This window comes from Myxine glutinosa, chromosome 13 (assembly GCF_964187855.1).
Source record: "Myxine glutinosa chromosome 13, kmMyxGlut1.1, whole genome shotgun sequence".
NCBI lineage: Eukaryota > Metazoa > Chordata > Myxini > Myxiniformes > Myxinidae > Myxine > Myxine glutinosa.
In genome coordinates, this window is record NC_136273.1 from 104,800,550 (window position 1) to 104,820,097 (window position 19,548).

The following is a 19,548-nucleotide window of genomic DNA, read 5'->3' on the forward strand; positions in this document are numbered from 1 at the left end:
ATTGAGAGTTGATGTTTTTGATATTATTGACTTGATGTTTTTGATATTAATGAAAGTTGATGTTTTTGATATTATTGAGAGTTTATGTTTTTGATATTATTGAAAGTTTATGTTTTTGATATTATTGAAAGTTGATGTTTTTGATATTATTGAGAGTTTATGTTTTTGATATTATTGAAAGTTTATGTTTTTGATATCATTGAGAGTTGATGTTTTTGATATTATTGAGAGTTGATGTTTTTGATATTATTGAAAGTTGATGTTTTTGATATTATTGAGAGTTCAAGTGGATGTTTCTTCAATTATGTTGTTTCGGATGTTGTAAAGACCTGTTGAACGCTCCGGTACGTAATATTATTTTTCTTCTTGTTACGTAGCGTCACTCCCCACTTGTGACGTGCACATCCCACCTGTGACGTGCACTCCCCACTTGTGACGTGCACTCCCCACTTGTGACGTGCACTCCCCACTTGTGACGTGCACTCCCCACTTGTGACGTGCACTCCCCACTTGTGACGTGCACTCCCCACTTGTGACGTGCACTCCCCACTTGTGACTTGCACTCCCCACTTGTGACGTGCACTCCCCACTTGTGACGTGCACTCCCCACTTGTGATGTGCACTCCCCACTTGTGACGTGCACTCTCCACTTGTGACGTGCACTCCCCACTTGTGGCGTGCACTCCCCACTTGTGGCGTGCACTCCCCACTTGTGGCGTGCACTCCCCACTTCTGACGTGCACTCCCCACCTGTCTTATCAGGTCAATGTCCCACCATCAAACGTTACATGGATTTCTCGATAACAGTGGATAAGCGGATGCAGGCTCTTTGTGATGGACCAACGCAACATTTTGGTAAAGTTTGTGCACCTTGGTCTGCTCGCACAAGTTATCATTCTCACTACAAATGGTGTATAGTTTAAATATAAGTTATCATTCTCACTACAAATGGTGTATAGAGTAAATATAAGTTATCATTCTCTCTATAAATGGTGCATAGAGTAAATATAAGTTATCATTCTCACTACAAATGGTATATAGAGTAAATATAAGTAACATTCTCACTACAAATGGTGTATAGAGTAAATATAAGTTATCATTATCACTACAAATTGTGTATAGAGTAAATATAAGTTATCATTCGCACTACAAATGGTGTATAGAGTAAATATAGGTTATCATTATCACTACAAATTGTGTATAGAGTAAATATAAGTTATCATTCGCACTACAAATTGTGTATAGAGTAAATAGAAGTTACCATTCTCACTACAAATGGTGTATAGAGTAAATATAAGTTATCATTATCACTACAAATTGTGTATAGAGTAAATATAAGTTATCATTCGCACTACAAATGGTGTATAGAGTAAATATAAGTTATCATTCTCACTACAAATGGTGTATAGTGTAAATATAAGTTATCATTCTCACTATGAATGGTGTATAGTTTAAATATAAGTTATCATTCTCTCTATAAATGGTGTATAATGTAAATATAAGTTATCATTCTCTCTATAAATGGTGTATAGTTTAAATATAAGTTACCATTCTCTCTATAAATGGTGTATCGTGTAAATATAAGTTATCCTTCTCACTATAAATGGTGCATAGTGTAAATGTTACCATTCTCTCTATAAATGGTGTATAGTGTGGATAGTGTGGCTCTATAAATGCACTCCTTCTCACCATAAATGGTGCATTGTGTAAATATAAGTTACCATTCTCTCTATAAATGGTGTATAGTGTACATATGAGTTATAATGTTCACTATAAATAGTATATGGTGTAAATACAAGTTGCCATTCTCTCTATAAATGGTTTATAGTGTAAATATAAGTTATCCTTCTCACTATAAATGGTGCATTGTGTAAATATAAGTTACCATTCTCTCTATAAATGGTGTATAGTGTAAATATGAGTTATAATGTTCACTATAAATGGTGCATTGTGTAAATACAAGTTGCCATTCTCTCTATAAATGGTGTATAGAGTAAATATAAGTTACCAATCTCACTACAAATGGTGTATAGAGTAAATATAAGTTATCATTATCACTACAAATTGTGTATAGAGTAAATATAACTTATCATTCGCACTACAAATGGTGTATAGAGTAAATATAAGTTATCATTCTCACTACAAATGGTGTATAGTGTAAATATAAGTTATCATTCTCTCTATAAATGGTGTATAATGTAAATATAAGTTATCATTCTCTCTTTAAATGGTGTATAGTTTAAATATAAGTTACCATTCTCTCTATAAATGGTGTATCGTGTAAATATAAGTTATCCTTCTCACTATAAATGGTGCATAGTGTAAATATGTTACCATTCTCTCTATAAATGGTGTATAGTGTGGATAGTGTGGCTCTATAAATGCACTCATTCTCACCATAAATGGTGCATTGTGTAAATATAAGTTACCATTCTCTCTATAAATGGTGTATAGTGTACATATGAGTTATAATGTTCACTATAAATGGTATATGGTGTAAATACAAGTTGCCATTCTCTCTATAAATGGTGTATAGTGTAAATATAAGTTATCCTTCTCACTATAAATGGTGCATAGTGGAAATATAAGTTACCATTCTCTCTATAAATGGTGTATAGTGTAAATATAAGTTATCCTTCTCACTATAAATGGTGCATTGTGTAAATATGAGTTATAATGTTCACTATAAATGGTGCATTGTGTAAATACAAGTTGCCATTCTCTCTATAAATGGTGTATAGTGTAAATATAAGTTACCATTATCATAAATGGTGTATTGTGGTGCTGTGCACACACGACTCGATTGCCAGAGAGGTAGGCCACAACGCGTTGGTACATACAAAGAGTCTTTATTAAGAGCTCACACTTCAGCACTGGGCTGGCTCGAGCTTAGAGCCTGCATATATGTCCCGAGGCCACGCCTTGCCCCCGGGCGTGACCGATCGGCCGATAGGCGGGGCATGCATTACAGTTCCCCGCCTGGACGTTCGCGCCACCTGCTGGTGCGCGGAATTCTTGTCCCTTGTGCCCGACACATGCGCCCCCCCAGAATTCCCGCGCACCTGAAGGGTGAGTTTGTGGGGAAGCCGGATGACCCGGCCGAAACGCCCCCTGGCAATGCATGCAGGGCTGGGGGGTAGCGGGACGGCGGGGCTGGGGGGTGCCGGGGGTCTGACCGCCGGGGGGCGGCCTCGACGCGGAGGCAGAGCTGTTTGCGGGGGCTGATCCAGATCGAGGTGGGCCGGCTTGAGGCGGTCCACGGAGACACGATCCGGGGCACCGCCGATGTCGATGGTGAAATATTTGTCCCCGGTCTCCAGCACGCGGAAGGGCCCGTCGTACGGGGGCTGTAGCGGTACCCGGTGGGCGTCGTGCCGGACGAAGACGTACTCCGCCGTGCGAAGCTCCGGGGCAACGTGGGAAGACGGGCAACCGTGGTGTGCCGTCGGCACCGGGGCGAACCTCCGGGCGGTCCCCTGCAGGGTGGAGCGCTGTTGCGCCGTGGACCAAGGAGCCGTGGAGTCGGGGATAAATTCGCCCGGTACCCGCAGTGGTTGCCCGAAGACCAGCTCCGCCGAGGACGCACGCAGGTCGTCCTTGGGCGCCGTCCTGAAGCCCAGCAGGACCCAGGGGAGCCTGTCGGCCCAGCTGCCGTCGCGGAGGCTGGCCCGGAGCGCGGCCTTCATCGAGCGATGAAAGCGCTCGCACAGGCCATTGGCCTGGGGGTGGTAGGCCGTGGTGCGGTGTAGTTTTACACCGAGCCCTTGCGCCACTGTGCCCCAGAGCTCCGAGGTGAACTGGGGGCCACGGTCGGACGAGATGTCCGAGGGGGCACCGAACCGGGCAACCCAAGTGGCGATGAAGGCGTGCGCCACATCAGCCACAGACGTCGCTGCCAATGGCACGGCCTCCGGCCACCGTGTGGTGCGGTCCACCATGGTGAGGAGGTGTGTGAACCATCGCGAGGGGGGCAGAGGTCCCACCAAGTCGACGTGAACGTGGTCGAACCGACGCTCGGGCACCGTAAACGGGGCCAACGGGGCCTGGGTGTGGCGGTGGACCTTTGCGCGCTGGCACGCGAGGCACATCCTGGCCCAGTCGCGGACGTCCTTCCTGAGGCCATGCCAGACGAACTTCGCCGCGACAAGCTTCTGGGATGCCTTCATGCCCAGGTGGGACAGGCCGTGGATGGCGTCGAAAACTGGGCACCGCCAGCCAGCGGGCACAATGCGGCGAGGCCGGCCAAGGGAGACGTCGCATAGGAGGGCCGCGCCCGCGGCGTCGAATGGCACCTCGGTGACGCCGAGGCCCTTGACGGTGGTCCGCAAGGCCTGGATGCCAGGGTCGGCGGTCTGGTCCTCCGCCATCCGGGTATAGTCGATCCCGAGATGGACCGCATGCACGACAGACCGGGAAAGGCAATCCGCCACCGGGTTGTCTTTACCCGCCACGTGACGGATGTCCGTCGTGTACTCGGACACGGCAGAGAGGTGACGCTGCTGCCGTGCCGACCATGGCTCGGCGACCTTGGCCATCGTGAACACAAGGGGCTTGTGGTCGACGAAAGCCGTGAACGGGCGGCCCTCGAGCAGATGGCGGAAGTGTTGGACCGCCAGGTAAAGCCCGAGCAGCTCGAGGTCGAAGGTGCTATAGCGGCGTTCGTGCGGGCGAAGCTGCCGGCTAAAAAACGCCAGCGGCTCCCAAGCACCACGCACCCACTGCTCGTGCACCGCGCCCACCGCGTAGTCCGACGCGTCGGTGGTGAAGGCGATCGGTGCATCGGGCGCCGGGTGCGCCAGCATGGTGGCGTTGGCCAGGGCCAGCTTTGCGCCCGCATACACCACGGCCATCGGCTCCGACCAGGCAACGTCACCTTTGCCCGGCTTGCCCCGGAGGGCCTCGTGCAGGGGGCGGAGGAGCTGGGTGACATGGGGCACGAAGCGGTGGTAAAAATTTACCATGCCCAGGAATTCCTGGAGACTCTTGATCGTGCGGGGGCGAGGGAAATCCCTGACCGCCTCCACCTTGGCTGGTAAAGGGACGGCCCCGTGCCTGCTGATGCGGTGCCCCAATAAGTCGATGATGGCGACGCCGAAATGGCACTTTGCGGGGTTGATGATCAGGCCATGCTGGCCCAGGCGTTCGAAAAGCGTGCGTTGGTGGAGCAGGTGCTCCTCCCGGTACGCGCTCACGACTAGGATGTCGTCCAGGTAGACATAAATGAAGGGTAAGTCGCGCAAGACGCTGTCCATGAGCCGTTGGAACGCCTGGGCCGCATTCTTCAACCCGAAAGGCATTCTCAGGAACTCAAAGAGGCCCGAAAGGGGTGATGACGGCCGTCTTTGGGACATCGCCCGGTTGTACGGGGACCTGGTGGTAGCCCCGGATGAGGTCCACCTTGGAAAACACGGTCGTTTTTGCCAACCGGGCGGAAAAGTCCTGGATATGTGGGACCGGGTAGCGGTCGGGGGTGGTGGCATCATTTAGCCGGCGGTAGTCACCGCACGGCCGCCATCCTCCGCCGGGCTTCGGCACAATGTGCAGCAGAGAGGCCCAAGCGCTGTCTGAGCGCCGCACGATACCCAGCCGTTCCAGCGTGGCGAACTCCGCCTTCGCCACGGCGAGCTTTGTGGGCTCGAGTCGGCGTGCCCGGGCATAGACCGGCGGCCCGACCATGGGTATATGGTGCTCCACCCCGTGTTTCACGGCCACCGCTGAGAAGGTGGGCCGCGTGAGGGCCGGGAAACTGGCTAGGAGGCGTGTAAAGTCGTCCGCTGCCGGAAGCGTGCAAACTAAACTCGCCGGGATGGAACCTTTCAGCAAGCCGCTTGGCAAGCCGCTCGGTGAGCCACTCAGTGAGCTGCTCAACGAGCCGCTCAGCAAACAAGCGAGCGAGCTGAAGGTCTCGGCCTGGACGAGCCGTCGGCGCTTCACGTCGACCAACAGCCAATGCGCACAAAGGAAGTCTGCACCGAGCAGTGCCATTGGCACGCTGGCGGTGACGAACGACCATTGAAAGCGCTGCCCTCCGAACCGCAGTGAGAGGCAACGCTTCCCGAATGTGCGGATGGGTGTACCGTTGGCGGCAAGCAAAGCGGGGCCTCGGCCCGCGGTTTGCTTGTCGGACGCGGAGGCGGGGAGGACGCTTACCTGCGCTCCTGTGTCGCAAAGGATACGGCACCCGAACAAGGTGTCCGTGATGAACAGGAGGCTGCCGGAATGGCCGATGCTCATGGCTGCAAGTGAGCGCCGGTCGTTTCCCGACCCGTCAAAAGAGCACAGCGGGTGACACGTTTTAGCCTGGCGGCCGAACCTGGCATGGTAGTAGCACCAGGTTTGCGGTGGTATCGGCCGCGGCGGCCGTGCCGGCGGCGGTGGTGGTGGCGGTGGCGGTAGTGGACGGGGCATAGCAGCGGCCACGAGGGAAGCCGGGGGCGCTGGAGCCTCCGCGCCGGGATCCACTACGGCAGCACCGTACACCGACCGCGTGTCACAGGCCGCGAAATACTTGTCGGCCTCTCCAGCCAGGGCGCGGGGTTCCTTTATTTTGGAACCGGCCAGCGCGAGGCGTACCTGTGCAGGTAGCTGGCATAGGAAAAGCGCCCGGAATAAGAAATGCGGGGGCTGGTCTCCAAGCAGGGACAACATGGAATCCATCCGGACGGATGGTCGTGTGTCACCGAGGGCGGGAAGGTCCAGGAGGCGGTCGGCCCGTTCGATCTCCGTGAGCCCGAACGTGGTGATGAGGAGACGTTTGAGCGCCTCGTACTTGTTGTCGCCCGGCGGGCGCCGAAGGATGGACACGACTCGGGCGGCAGTGCCGGGCCCGAGGGCGGCGACCACGTGGTAGTACCGGGTCTCGTCCGCCGTTATGCCTCAGAGTTGGAATTGAGCTTCGGCTTGCAAAAACCAAACGTCGACGTGCGCTTCCAAAAACTCCGGGAGTTTGACTGCGACGGTGTTGGTAGCCATGGCGCGTTCGGTGGTCAGCAATGGCTGAACCAATCGGGGTCACCAGTGTGGTGCTGTGCACACACGACTCGATTGCCAGAGAGGTAGGCCACAACGCGTTGGTACATACAAAGAGTCTTTATTAAGAGCTCACAGTTCAGCATTGGGCGGGCTCGAGCTTAGAGCCCGCATATATGTCCCAAGGCCATGCCTTGCCCCCGGGCGTGGCCGATCGGCCGATAGGCGGGGCATGCATTACAGTTCCCCGCCTGGATGTTTGCGCCACCTGCTGGTGCGCAGAATTCTTGTCCCTTGTGCCCGCCACAGTATCGTGTAAACATAAGTTACCATTCTCACTTTAAATAGTAAATGTGTAGTGTCAATATGTTATCATACTAAAATAGGCAATTTGGTGTCGTCTGTCTGATGATTTTTGACCACAATACTTTTGGTCGTTATCCAATCACAATCAAACTTGACGGAGTCTAAGGGTCACACGATGGAGGTTGTAGCGATTTTACTTCTTTCCCCACCCCTCCACCCCAAAGGAGTTTTCCCCACCAAGGGCGTTGCGTGTTGAGGTGTATCGTGTAAGATGTTGAGGTGTAAGATGGCTTTATCGCGGCGTTTTTCCAAGGCCGCTTCCAATAACAAAAGTAACAACAGCATTAAATATAATAGAATAATATTGAAGTTATAACAAAACAATATTTCTACAAGTAATATCCTGTCTCCCCAAGGGGTTTCCCTCCTTGAACAGACGCCATGTTAACGTGTATAGACATGTTATCGTGCCATTTTGTGGGAGCACCCCTACCTACCAGGAGTAAAAAATAATATAATGTAGCACAGCTCCCACAATAAACCACAAACACGTTTGATTACCTTTTGAACAGTTGCTCCTGCTGTTTAACACTAATCTGAACGGGAGGAAACCCGGGGTGTGTTCAGTTACCAAGCAGCTAGCTAGCGCTTGCCAAGCCGGCCGTTCCTTATCAAAGGTTATGAATGGAGCTCTTGCTCGAATGCTGAAACCACTTGGTGTGCGCTCTGCAAGAAACTTGGTAAATGAACACCCCCCGATGTTCTTGAGACCCGACCCGAGATTTACTGTAATCTATTTACCCCAGAGAGGAATGGCCCTTGCTGCCGCTCCCCATAGGGTGTATTGGTAGTGTAAATACAAGTTACCATTCTCCCTCTGAATGGTGTATAGTGTAAATAGAAGTTATCATTCTCCCTATGAATGGTGTATAGTGTAAATATAAGTTACCATTCTCATTATAAATGGTGTATAGTGTAAATATGTTATCATTCACTCTATGAATGGTGTATAGTGTAAATATAAGTTATCATTCTCCCTATGAATGGTGTATAGTGTAAATATAAGTTATCCTTCTCACTATAAATGGTGCATAGTGTAAATATAAGTTACCATTCTCATTATAAATGGTGTATAGTGTAAATATAAGTTATCCTTCTCACTATGAATGGTGTATAGTGTAAATACAAGTTATCATTCTCCCTATGAATTGTGTATAGCATAAATATAAGTTACCATTCCTATTATAAATGGTGCATAGTGTAAATATAAGTTATCATTCTCCCTATGAATGGTGTATAGTGTAAATATAAGTTACCATTCTTAAGTGTTACCATATACGTTACCATATAAGTTATCATTCTCCCTATGAATGGTATATAGTGTAAATACAAGTTATCTCGTGTCCCTTAAGATGTTTCTCTCTCTGTCTGCATAATGGCTGCTCAGCATACAAGGTCCAGTACTTGAGCATGACACGGAAGAACAGTTTCCTGTACCTTGATGTGAAGCTTGTGGAAGTTTTGAAACGAAGTAAGTGAAGCCTATCTCGATCAGCCCACCTGGTGTTCTCTTCATTCTCAAAAGCACCTTTCCCTTTGACGTCGATGCATGTGGATGATCGGATGACAGGTGTCATGTTCTGGCTTTATAAAATACTGCTCTGCTTGTTCATGAGGCCAAATTGTTAAATGTTCACCTTCTGTCAAACACTTTCATATGCAGAAAGCAGAAGTGATTTTTTTACACTTGAAGCAAAAACCTGTCCATCATTCAGCTGTTCAGTGATTGATTTCCTCCTTCATTCAGCTGTTCAGTGATTGATTTACTCCTTCATTCAGCTGTTCAGTGATTGATTTACTCCTTCATTCAGCTGTTCAGTGATTGATTTACTCCTTCATTCAGCTGTTCAGTGATTGATTTACTCCTTCATTCAGCTGTTCAGTGATTGATTTCCTCCTTCATTCAGCTGTTCAGTGATTGATTTACTCCTTCATTCAGCTGTTCAGTGATTGATTTACTCCTTCATTCAGCTGTTCAGTGATTGATTTACTCCTTCATTCAGCTGTTCAGTGATTGATTTACTCCTTCATTCAGCTGTTCAGTGATTGATTTACTCCTTCATTCAGCTGTTCAGTGATTGATTTACTCCTTCATTCAGCTGTTCAGCGATTGATTTACTCCTTCATTCAGCTGTTCAGTGATTGATTTACTCCTTCATTCAGCTGTTCAGTGATTGATTTACTCCTTCATTCAGCTGTTCAGTGATTGATTTACTCCTTCATTCAGCTGTTCAGTGATTGATTTACTCCATCATTCAGCTGTTCAGTGGTTGATTTAATCCTTCATTCAGCTGTTCAGTGATTGATTTACTCCTTCATTCAGCTGTTCAGTGATTGATTTACTCCTTCATTCAGCTGTTCAGTGATTGATTTACTCCTTCATTCAGCTGTTCAGTGATTGATTTACTCCTTCATTCAGCTGTTCAGAGATTGATTTACTCCTTCATTCAGCTGTTCAGTGATTGATTTACTCCTTCATTCAGCTGTTCAGTGATTGATTTACTCCTTCATTCAGCTGTTCAGTGATTGATTTACTCCTTCATTCAGCTGTTCAGTGATTTATTTACTCCTTCATTCAGCTGTTCAGTGATTGATTTACTCCTTCATTCAGCTGTTCAGTGATTGATTTACTCCTTCATTCAGCTGTTCAGTGATTGATTTACTCCTTCATTCAGCTGTTCAGTGATTGATTTACTCCTTCATTCAGCTGTTCAGTGATTGATTTACTCCTTCATTCAGCTGTTCAGTGATTGATTTACTCCTTCATTCAGCTGTTCAGTGATTGATTTACTCCTTCATTCAGCTGTTCAGTGATTGATTTACTCCTTCATTCAGCTGTTCAGTGATTGATTTACTCCTTCATTCAGCTGTTCAGTGATTGATTTACTCCTTCATTCAGCTGTTCAGTGATTGATTTACTCCTTCATTCAGCTGTTCAGCGATTGATTTACTCCTTCATTCAGCTGTTCAGTGATTGATTTACTCCTTCATTCAGCTGTTCAGTGATTGATTTACTCCTTCATTCAGCTGTTCAGTGATTGATTTACTCCTTCATTCAGCTGTTCAGTGATTGATTTACTCCTTCATTCAGCTGTTCAGTGATTGATTTACTCCTTCATTCAGCTGTTCAGTGATTGATTTACTCCTTCATTCAGCTGTTCAGTGATTGATTTACTCCATCATTCAGCTGTTCAGTGGTTGATTTAATCCTTCATTCAGCTGTTCAGCGATTGATTTACTCCATCATTCAGCTGTTCAGCGATTGATTTAATCCTTCATTCAGCTGTTCAGCGATTGATTTACTCCATCATTCAGCTGTTCAGCGATTGATTTACTCCATCATTCAACTGTTCAGTGATTGATTTACTCCTTCATTCAGCTGTTCAGCGATTGATTTACTCCATCATTCAGCTGTTCAGCGATTGATTTACTCCTTCATTCAGCTGTTCAGTGATTGATTTACTCCTTCATTCAGCTGTTCAGTGATTGATTTACTCCATCATTCAACTGTTCAGTGATTGATGTACTCATTCATTCAGCTGTTCAGTGATTGATTTACTCCTTCATTCAGCTGTTCAGTGATTGATTTACTCCTTCATTCAGCTGTTCAGCGATTGATTTAATCCTTCATTCAGCTGTTCAGCGATTGATTTAATCCTTCATTCAGCTGTTCAGCGATTGATTTACTCCATCATCCAGCTGTTCAGCGATTGATTTAATCCTTCATTCAGCTGTTCAGCGATTGATTTAATCCTTCATTCAGCTGTTCAGTGATTGATTTACTCCTTCATTCAGCTGTTCAGTGATTGATTTACTCCTTCATTCAGCTGTTCAGCGATTGATTTAATCCTTCATTCAGCTGTTCAGCGATTGATTTACTCCTTCATTCAGCTGTTCAGCGTTTGATTTACTCCATCATTCAGCTGTTCAGCGATTGATTTACTCCTTCATTCAGCTGTTCAGCGATTGATTTAATCCTTCATTCAGCTGTTCGGCGATTGATTTACTCCTTCATTCAGCTGTTCAGCGATTGATATACTCCTTCATTCAGCTGTTCAGCGATTGATTTAATCCTTCATTCAGCTGTTCAGTGATTGATTTACTCCTTCATTCAGCTGTTCAGCGATTGATTTACAATGTGAAACCCCAGTAACTATGAAACCTATTTAACCCTTGTGAGTACAGGAACCTCTATCTAGACTGAAATCATTTCTCGATCATGACAAGTCAAGATTCGAATTCTCTAACCACCAAAATTGAGAGAACCAAGAAATAAGAATTCAAAAGAAAAATCTATTGGAGATTTTGTCCAAAAAATAAAAAGACAAAGCTTTGAAGTCCTCAGAGATCTGCACGATACCCTTGAGAGAGGGTCATGTGTGCTCGTACAATGTCCAAATAACAAATCGCTATCCGAATACAACTGGGAGAACCAGTAAACCATGGTAAACCAGGAGGTGTGTTCTTCGCCGAGATAATCCGAGTAAGACCATGAACAGCACAGGAAGGTCTTAAAGCGCCCATACATCCATGTCATGAATGTGAAATGTAGTAATGTAGCGGCTACCGCTGGGTATACACAATCGCCTTGCACCGACCGAGGACGCGGAGCGATCACCATGCCGGGCTCGCCCAGGACGCCCGGGCATGCCCGCTCTCGACTTGCCAGGCCTCGTCCGGGACGCCCGGGCATGCCCGCTCTCGACTTGCCAGGCCTCGTCCAGGACGCCCGGGCACGCCCCCTCTCGCCTTTCCCGGGCAAACGCTCCGGGATAATATGTATATATATTGCTGCCCGATAAACGGGCTTTTCGGAGTACCCGAGTTGATTTGCCACAATAAAGAAACTCGGACGAATTCCAGCTTTTTGTCGCGTCCATTCTTTCGATTTACGTTGGAGCATAGCTCCTACATTGGTGACCCGACATGGACACGGCAGTTGCCCTCAAACTGCCTACCTTCTGGGAGGCTCACGCGGCGGTTTGGTTCACCCAGGCGGACTCCCTGTTCGCCCTGCAAGGCATCACAGCCGACGACACCCGCTTCCACCATGTGGTAGCAGCACTCGGCTCAGCCACCGCGGCCCGTGCCCTGAGCCTCCTCGAGAGCCCACCAGCCGCTGACAAATACGACGCGATTAAAAAGCTCCTCCTCGACGCTTTCGCCCTCTCATCAGCGGAACGCGCACGGCGCCTGCTCGACCTGCCCGAGCTCGGCGACACGCACCCGTCCGAGCGAATGGACTACATGCTTTCGCTGCTCGGCGAGCACTCTCCGGCATTCCTGTTCCGGGAGCTGTTCCTCCGTCAGCTGCCTAGCCCGGTACGCCTCGCCCTGGCAAGTACGACGATCACGGATCCCCGCGCCCTCGCCAGGGAAGCCGACAAGATCTCCGCAGCAGGTCAACGCATTGGAGCAGCGACCTGGAGCCCACTGCCGTCCGAAGCAACGCCCATGGCGCCCGAGCACCCGGCACGGTCGACGACCGAACTGCCGACGCAATTGGCGGCCACTACGCCGCGCCGACCACCTCCAGCACGACGACCGGAGCCTCCACCTGACCAGGCGTGGTGTTATTATCATGCCAGGTTCGGACAGAAGGCCCGGACATGCCGACCCCCGTGCACCTTCGGCAAGCCGGGAAACGGCCGGGGCGGCGTTCATTACCAGCCATGAGCGCCGGCCACACGGGCAACTTACTTTTCATCACGGACAAAGCGTCCGGACGGCGCTTCCTGTGTGACACCGGCGCCCAACTGAGCGTCATACCTGCCTCCGATCAGGACAGGCAGTCCGCGGTTTGCGGCCCCTCCTTGGTTGCGGCCAACGGATCGGCCATCCGCACCTTCGGCCCACGCAACGTCACCCTCTGCTTCGGCGGCCAATGCTTTAATTGGACTTTTGTAACCGCAAGCGTGCCCATGGCTCTGCTAGGCGCCGACTTCCTCTGCGCACACGGACTGCTGGTGGACGTCCAACGGCGTCGCCTCATCAACGCCGAGACCTTCAGCTCCCTGGCATGCACATTGAGCAGCTCCGCTCCGACCGAGCTGGCATGCGCCCTACCGGCGGTGAACGAGTTTGCTCGCCTGCTCACAGAGTTCCCGGCCCTCACGCGGCCAACGTTTTCGGCCGTCGCAGTACGACATGGGATCGAGCACCACATACCAACCACGGGCCCGCCGGTCTACGCCAGAGCCCGCCGCCTCAACCCAGCCAAGCTCGCCGTGGCCAAAGCCGAGTTTGATGCTTTGGAACACCTCGGCATCGTGCGGCGCTCCGATAGCGCGTGGGCTTCGCCACTACACATCGTCCCAAAACCAGGGGGCGGCTGGCGCCCATGTGGCGACTACCGCCGCCTTAACGACGCTACCACCCCCGACAGGTATCCGATCCCACACATCCAAGACTTCTCCGTCCATTTGGCAGGACGAGTCATTTTTTCAAAGATCGATTTAATACGGGGATATCACCAGGTACCTGTCAGGGTGGCCGACGTCCCAAAAACGGCCGTCATCACACCGTTCGGCCTATTCGAATTCCTGCGATTGCCGTTTGGCCTCAAGAACGCGGCTCTGGCGTTCCAGCGCCTGATGGACGGCGTGCTGCGCGACCTGCCGTTCCTCTTCGTTTACCTGGACGACATCCTCGTCACCAGCACGTCCCGGGCCGAGCACCTCCTCCACCTCCGAACACTGTTCGGGCGCCTCAGCGAGCACTGCCTCATCGTCAACCCGGCCAAATGCCACTTCGGCACGACGGCCGTTGATTTTTTGGGCCACCACATCAAGAACGGGGCCGTGCCGCTGCCAACCAAGGTCGAGGCCATCACCACGTTTCCGCGTCCCCGCTCCATAAAGGCCCTGCAGGAATTCCTGGGAATGGTGAATTTGTATCACCACTTCGTGCCCCGCGCTGCTCAACTCATGCGGCCCCTCTACGAAGCCCTCCGGGGCAAGCCGGCCAAGCACGACGTCGTCTGGTCCGCAGCAATGGACGCGGCCTTTAAAAGCTCAAAGCGGGCCCTCGCCGACGCAACACTGCTCGCTCACCCGGTGCTCAACGCTCCCATCGCCCTCACCACGGATGCCTCCGACTACGCGGTGGGCGCCGTATATGAGCAATGGGTGAACGGGGTTTGGCAGCCACTTGCTTTTTTCAGCCGGCAACTCCGGCCGAACGAGCTCAAATATAGCACGTTTGACCGTGAGCTCCTCGGTCTACACCTGGCCGTTCGCCATTTCCGCCACCTCCTGGAGGGCCGACCCTTCACGGCATTCGTCGACCACAAGCCGTTGGTTTACGCAATGGCCAAGGTCACGGAGCCGTGGTCGGCCCGCCAACAGCGCCACCTCTCCGCCGTGTCGGAGTTTACCACGGACATCCGGCACGTCGCCGGCAAAGACAACGCCGTGGCCGACTGTCTTTCTCGGACCAGCGCGAACGCGGTCCACCTCGGCGTGGACTTCGCGCTTATGGCGGCGGACCAAACCACCGACACCACGGTGCAAGCCCTCCGGGCGGCGGACACGGGCCTCCGCCTGGCCGACATCCCCTTCACGGACACTGTCCTGCTCTGCGACGTCTCCCAAGGCCAGCCTCGCCCCATCGTGCCCGTTACCTGGCAACGCCGCATCTTCGCCTCCCTCCACGGCCTTTCCCACCCGGGCCGGAAAGCTTCCCAGAAGCTGGTGTCGGCGCGATTCGTCTGGCACGGCCTTCGACGGGACGTCCGCGATTGGACCAGCACCTGCACAGCCTGCCAACAGGCCAAGGTCCACCGACACACCCAGGCCCCGCTGGCACCTTTCACCATGCCCGAACGACGTTTCGACCACGTCAACGTGGACCTGGTGGGCCCCCACCCCCCATCACGGGGTTTCACACACCTGCTCACCATGGTGGACAGGACCACCAGGTGGCCGGAGGCCGTTCCCCTCGTCTCCACCACCACCGCCGACGTGGCGCAGGCTTTCATCGCCACCTGGGTCGCCCGCTTCGGCGCACCGGCGGACATCTCGTCGGACCGCGGACCGCAGTTCACCTCCGAGCTGTGGGGCGCGGTCGCCCGCAACCTGGGGGTCAAGCTCCACCGTACTACGGCCTACCACCCCCAAGCCAACGGGTTGTGCGAGCGATTCCACCGCTCCATGAAGGCCGCGCTCATAGCTCCTACAGTAACATGCATATTAGGCCATGAACAGCACAGGAAGGTCTTAAAGCGCCCGTACATCCCTGTCATGAATGTGAAATGTAGTAACATGCATATTAGGTCATGAACAGCACAGGAAGGTCTTAAAGCGCCCATACATCCATATCATGAATGTGAAATGTTGTAACATGCATATTAGGTCATGAACAGCACAGGAAGGTCTTAAAGCGCCCGTACATCCATGTCATGAATGTGAAATGTAGTAACATGCATATTAGGTCATGTACAGCACAGGAAGGTCTTAAAGCGCCCGTACATCCATGTCATGAATGTGAAATGTAGTAACATGCATATTAGGTCATGAACAGCGCAGGAAGGTCTTAAAGAGCCCGTACATCCATGTCATGAATGTGAAATGTAGTAACATGCATATTAGGTCATGAACAGCACAGGAAGGTCTTAAAGAGCCCGTACATCCATGTCATGAATGTGAAATGTAGTAACATGCATATTAGGTCATGAACAGCACAGGAAGGTCTTAAAGCACCCGTACATCCATGTCATGAATGTGAAATGTAGTAACATGCATATTAGGCCATGAACAGCACAGGAAGGTCTTAAAGCGCCCGTACATCCATGTCATGAATGTGAAATGTAGTAACATGCATATTAGGTCATGAACAGCACAGGAAGGTCTTAAAGCGCCCGTACATCCATGTCATGAATGTGAAATGTAGTAACATACATACTAGGTCATGAACAGCACAGGAAGGTCTTAAAGCGCCAGCACATCATGTCATGAATGTGAAATGTAGTAACATGCATATTAGGCCATGAACAGCACAGGAAGGTCTTAAAGCGCCCATACATCCATGTCATGAATGTGAAATGTAGTAACATGCATATTAGGCCATGAACAGCGCAGGAAGGTCTTAAAGCGCCGATACATCCATGTCATGAATATGAAATGTAGTAACATGCATATTAGGCCATGAACAGCGCAGGAAGGTCTTAAAGAGCCCGTACATCCCTGTCATGAATGTGAAATGTAGTAACATGCATATTAGGCCATGAACAGCGCAGGAAGGTCTTAAAGCGCCTGTACATCCATGTCATGAATGTGAAATGTAGTAACATGCATATTAGGCCATGAGCAGCGCAGGAAGGTCTTCAAGCACCCGTACATCCATGTCATGAATGTGAAATGTAGTAATGTAGCGGTTACCGCTGGATGTACATAATCGCCTTGCACCGGCCAGAACACGGCCAGACGCGCCTCTCCCGGGCATGCCCGGACTCACTGTTCCCGGGCACGCCCGAACCTCCCGGGCACGCCCGCTATCGCCTTTCCCGGGCATGCCCGCTCTCGCCTTTCCAGGGCTCGCCCAGAGCGTCCGGGCATGCCCGCTATCGCCTTTCCAGGGCTCGCCCAGAGCGGCCGGGCATGCCCGCTATCGCCTTTCCAGGGCACGCCCAGAGCGTCCGGGCATGCCCGCTATCGCCTTTCCAGGGCTCGCCCAGAGCGTCCGGGCATGCCCGCTATCGCCTTTCCAGTGCTCGCCCAGAGCGCCCGGGCACGCCCAGCCTCGACTTGCCAGGCCGCAGCCAAACACGCCCGGGCAGGTCCAGACTCGCCTTTCCAAGGCTCGCCCTTGATACCCGGGCATGCCCGGTATAGCTTTTGCCGGGCAAACTTCCCGACATAAATGTGTATATATATTGTTGCCCGAAAAACGGGCTTGTCAGAATACCTGAGCTGTTTTGTTTCAATAAAGCAACTCGGACGAATTCCGTCTTTGGTCGCGTCAATTCTTTCGACTCGCGTTGGAGCGCAGTTCCTTCATTGGTGACCTACCGACATGGATACGGCAGTGACGCTTAAACTGCCTACCTTCTGGGAGACTCACGCGGCTGTTTGGTTCGCCCAGGCGGACTCCCAGTTCGCCCTGCGAGGCATCACCGCGGACGACACCCGCTTCCACCATGTTGTGGCGGCGCTCGGTTCCGCCACCGCGGCCCGCGCCTTGAGCCTCCTCCAGCACCCGCCGGCTGCTGACAAATACGACGCGCTGAAGACGCTCCTCCTCGGCGCTTTCGCCCTCTCACCGGCAGCACGTGCACGGCGCCTGCTTGACCTGCCCGAGCTCGGCGACACGCGCCCGTCCGAGCGCATGGACTATATGCTCTCGTTGCTCGGCGAGCACTCTCCGGCATTCCTGTTCCGGGAGCTGTTCCTCCGTCAGCTGCCTAACCCGGTACGCCTCGCCCTGGCTGGCACGTTGATCACGGATTCCCGCGCCCTCGCCAGGGAAGCCGATAAGATCTCCTCGGCGGGCCAGCACATCGGCACGGTTACCTGGAGCCCGCCGCCGTCCGAGGCGACGCCCGAGCGCCCTGCGCGGTTGGAGGCCGAACTGCCGGTGCAACTGGCGGCCGCCACGCCGCACCGCCCGCTTCCGACACGACGGCCGGGGCCTCCACCTGACCGGGCGTGGTGTTATTACCACGCCAGGTTCGGACACAAGGCTCGGACGTGCCGGCCCCCGTGCACTTTCGGCAGGTCGGGAAACGGCCGGGCCGGCGTTCATTCCCAGCCATGAGCGCCGGCCACTCGGGCAACTTGCTGTTTATTCGGGACAAAGCGTCTGGACGGCGTTTCCTGTGCGACACCGGCGCCCAACTGAGCGTCATACCTGCCTCCGAGCAGGACAGGCTGGACGCAGTTTGCGGCCCCTCTTTGGTCGCTGCTAATGGCTCGGCCATACGCACTTTCGGCCCACGCGTCGTCACCCTCTGCTTCGGCAGCCAGCGCTTTCAATGGACTTTTGTTACCGCCAGCGTCCCCGTGGCTTTGCTGGGCGCCGACTTCCTCTGCGCGCACGGGCTGCTGGTCGACGTCAAACGACGTCGCCTTGTCCACGCCGAGACCTTCAGCTCCCTGGCGTGCACAATGAGCAGCTCCGCGCCGACCGAACTGGCGTGCGCCCTCCCGGCAACGAACGAGTTCGCTCGCCTGCTCGTGGAATTCCCGGCCCTCACGCGGCCGACGTTTTCGGCCGTCGCGGTGCGGCACGGGATCGAGCACCACATACCCACTACGGGCCCGCCGGTCTACGCCAGGGCCCGCCGCCTCGACCCAGCCAAGCTCGCCGTGGCAAAGGCCGAATTCGACGCGTTGGAGCACCTCGGCATCGTGCGGCGCTCCGATAGCGCGTGGGCCTCGCCACTGCACATCGTGCCAAAGCCGGGGGGTGGATGGCGCCCGTGTGGCGACTACCGCCGTCTCAATGACGCTACCACCCCCGACAGGTACCCGATCCCGCATATTCAGGACTTTTCCGCCCGTTTGGCGGGACGGGTCATCTTTTCGAAAATTGACCTGATACGGGGCTACCACCAGGTACCTGTCCGGGCGGCCGACGTCCCGAAGACGGCCGTCATCACGCCGTTCTGCCTGTTCGAATTTTTGCGGATGCCGTTTGGCCTCAAGAACGCGGCCCAGGCGTTCCAGCGCTTGATGGACGGCGTGCTGCGCGACCTGCCGTTTCTTTTCGTCTATCTGGACGACATCCTCGTCGCCAGCACGTCCCGCGCCGAGCACCTCCTCCACCTCCGAACACTGTTCGGTCGCCTCAGCGAGCATGGCTTAATTGTCAACCCGGTCAAATGCCACTTCGGCGCGACGACCGTTGACTTTTTGGGCCACCGCATCACCAAGACCGGGGCCGTGCCGCTGCCGACCAAGGTCGAGGCCATCACCACGTTCCCGCGTCCCCGTTCCATCAAGGCCCTCCAAGAGTTCCTCGGCATGGTGAATTTTTATCACCGATTCGTGCCCCGCGCTGCTCAGCTCATGCGGCCCCTTTACGAGGCCCTCCGGGGCAAGCCGGCCAAGCATGACATTGTTTGGTCCGCGGCCATGGACGCGGCCTTCGCCAGTGCCAAACGGACCCTCGCCGACGCAACGCTGCTGGCTCACCCGGTGCTCAACGCGCCCATCGCCCTCACTACGGACGCCTCCAACTACGCGGTGGGCGCCGTCCATGAGCAATGGGTGGACG

The 19,548-nt window shown here is 52.6% G+C and overlaps 1 protein-coding gene across 1 annotated transcript in view; it reads left to right on the forward strand.

Moving 5' to 3' along the window:
- The window catches only part of LOC137439162 (complement C3), a 421,636-nt gene that overhangs the window by 398,472 nt on the left and 3,616 nt on the right, over positions 1–19,548 (forward strand). The window contains exons 39-40 of the mRNA XM_068134902.2: positions 763–855; positions 8,723–8,806. Coding sequence (XP_067991003.2) covers positions 763–855; positions 8,723–8,806 — 177 coding nt within the window. The remainder of the gene's footprint in view (positions 1–762; positions 856–8,722; positions 8,807–19,548) is intronic.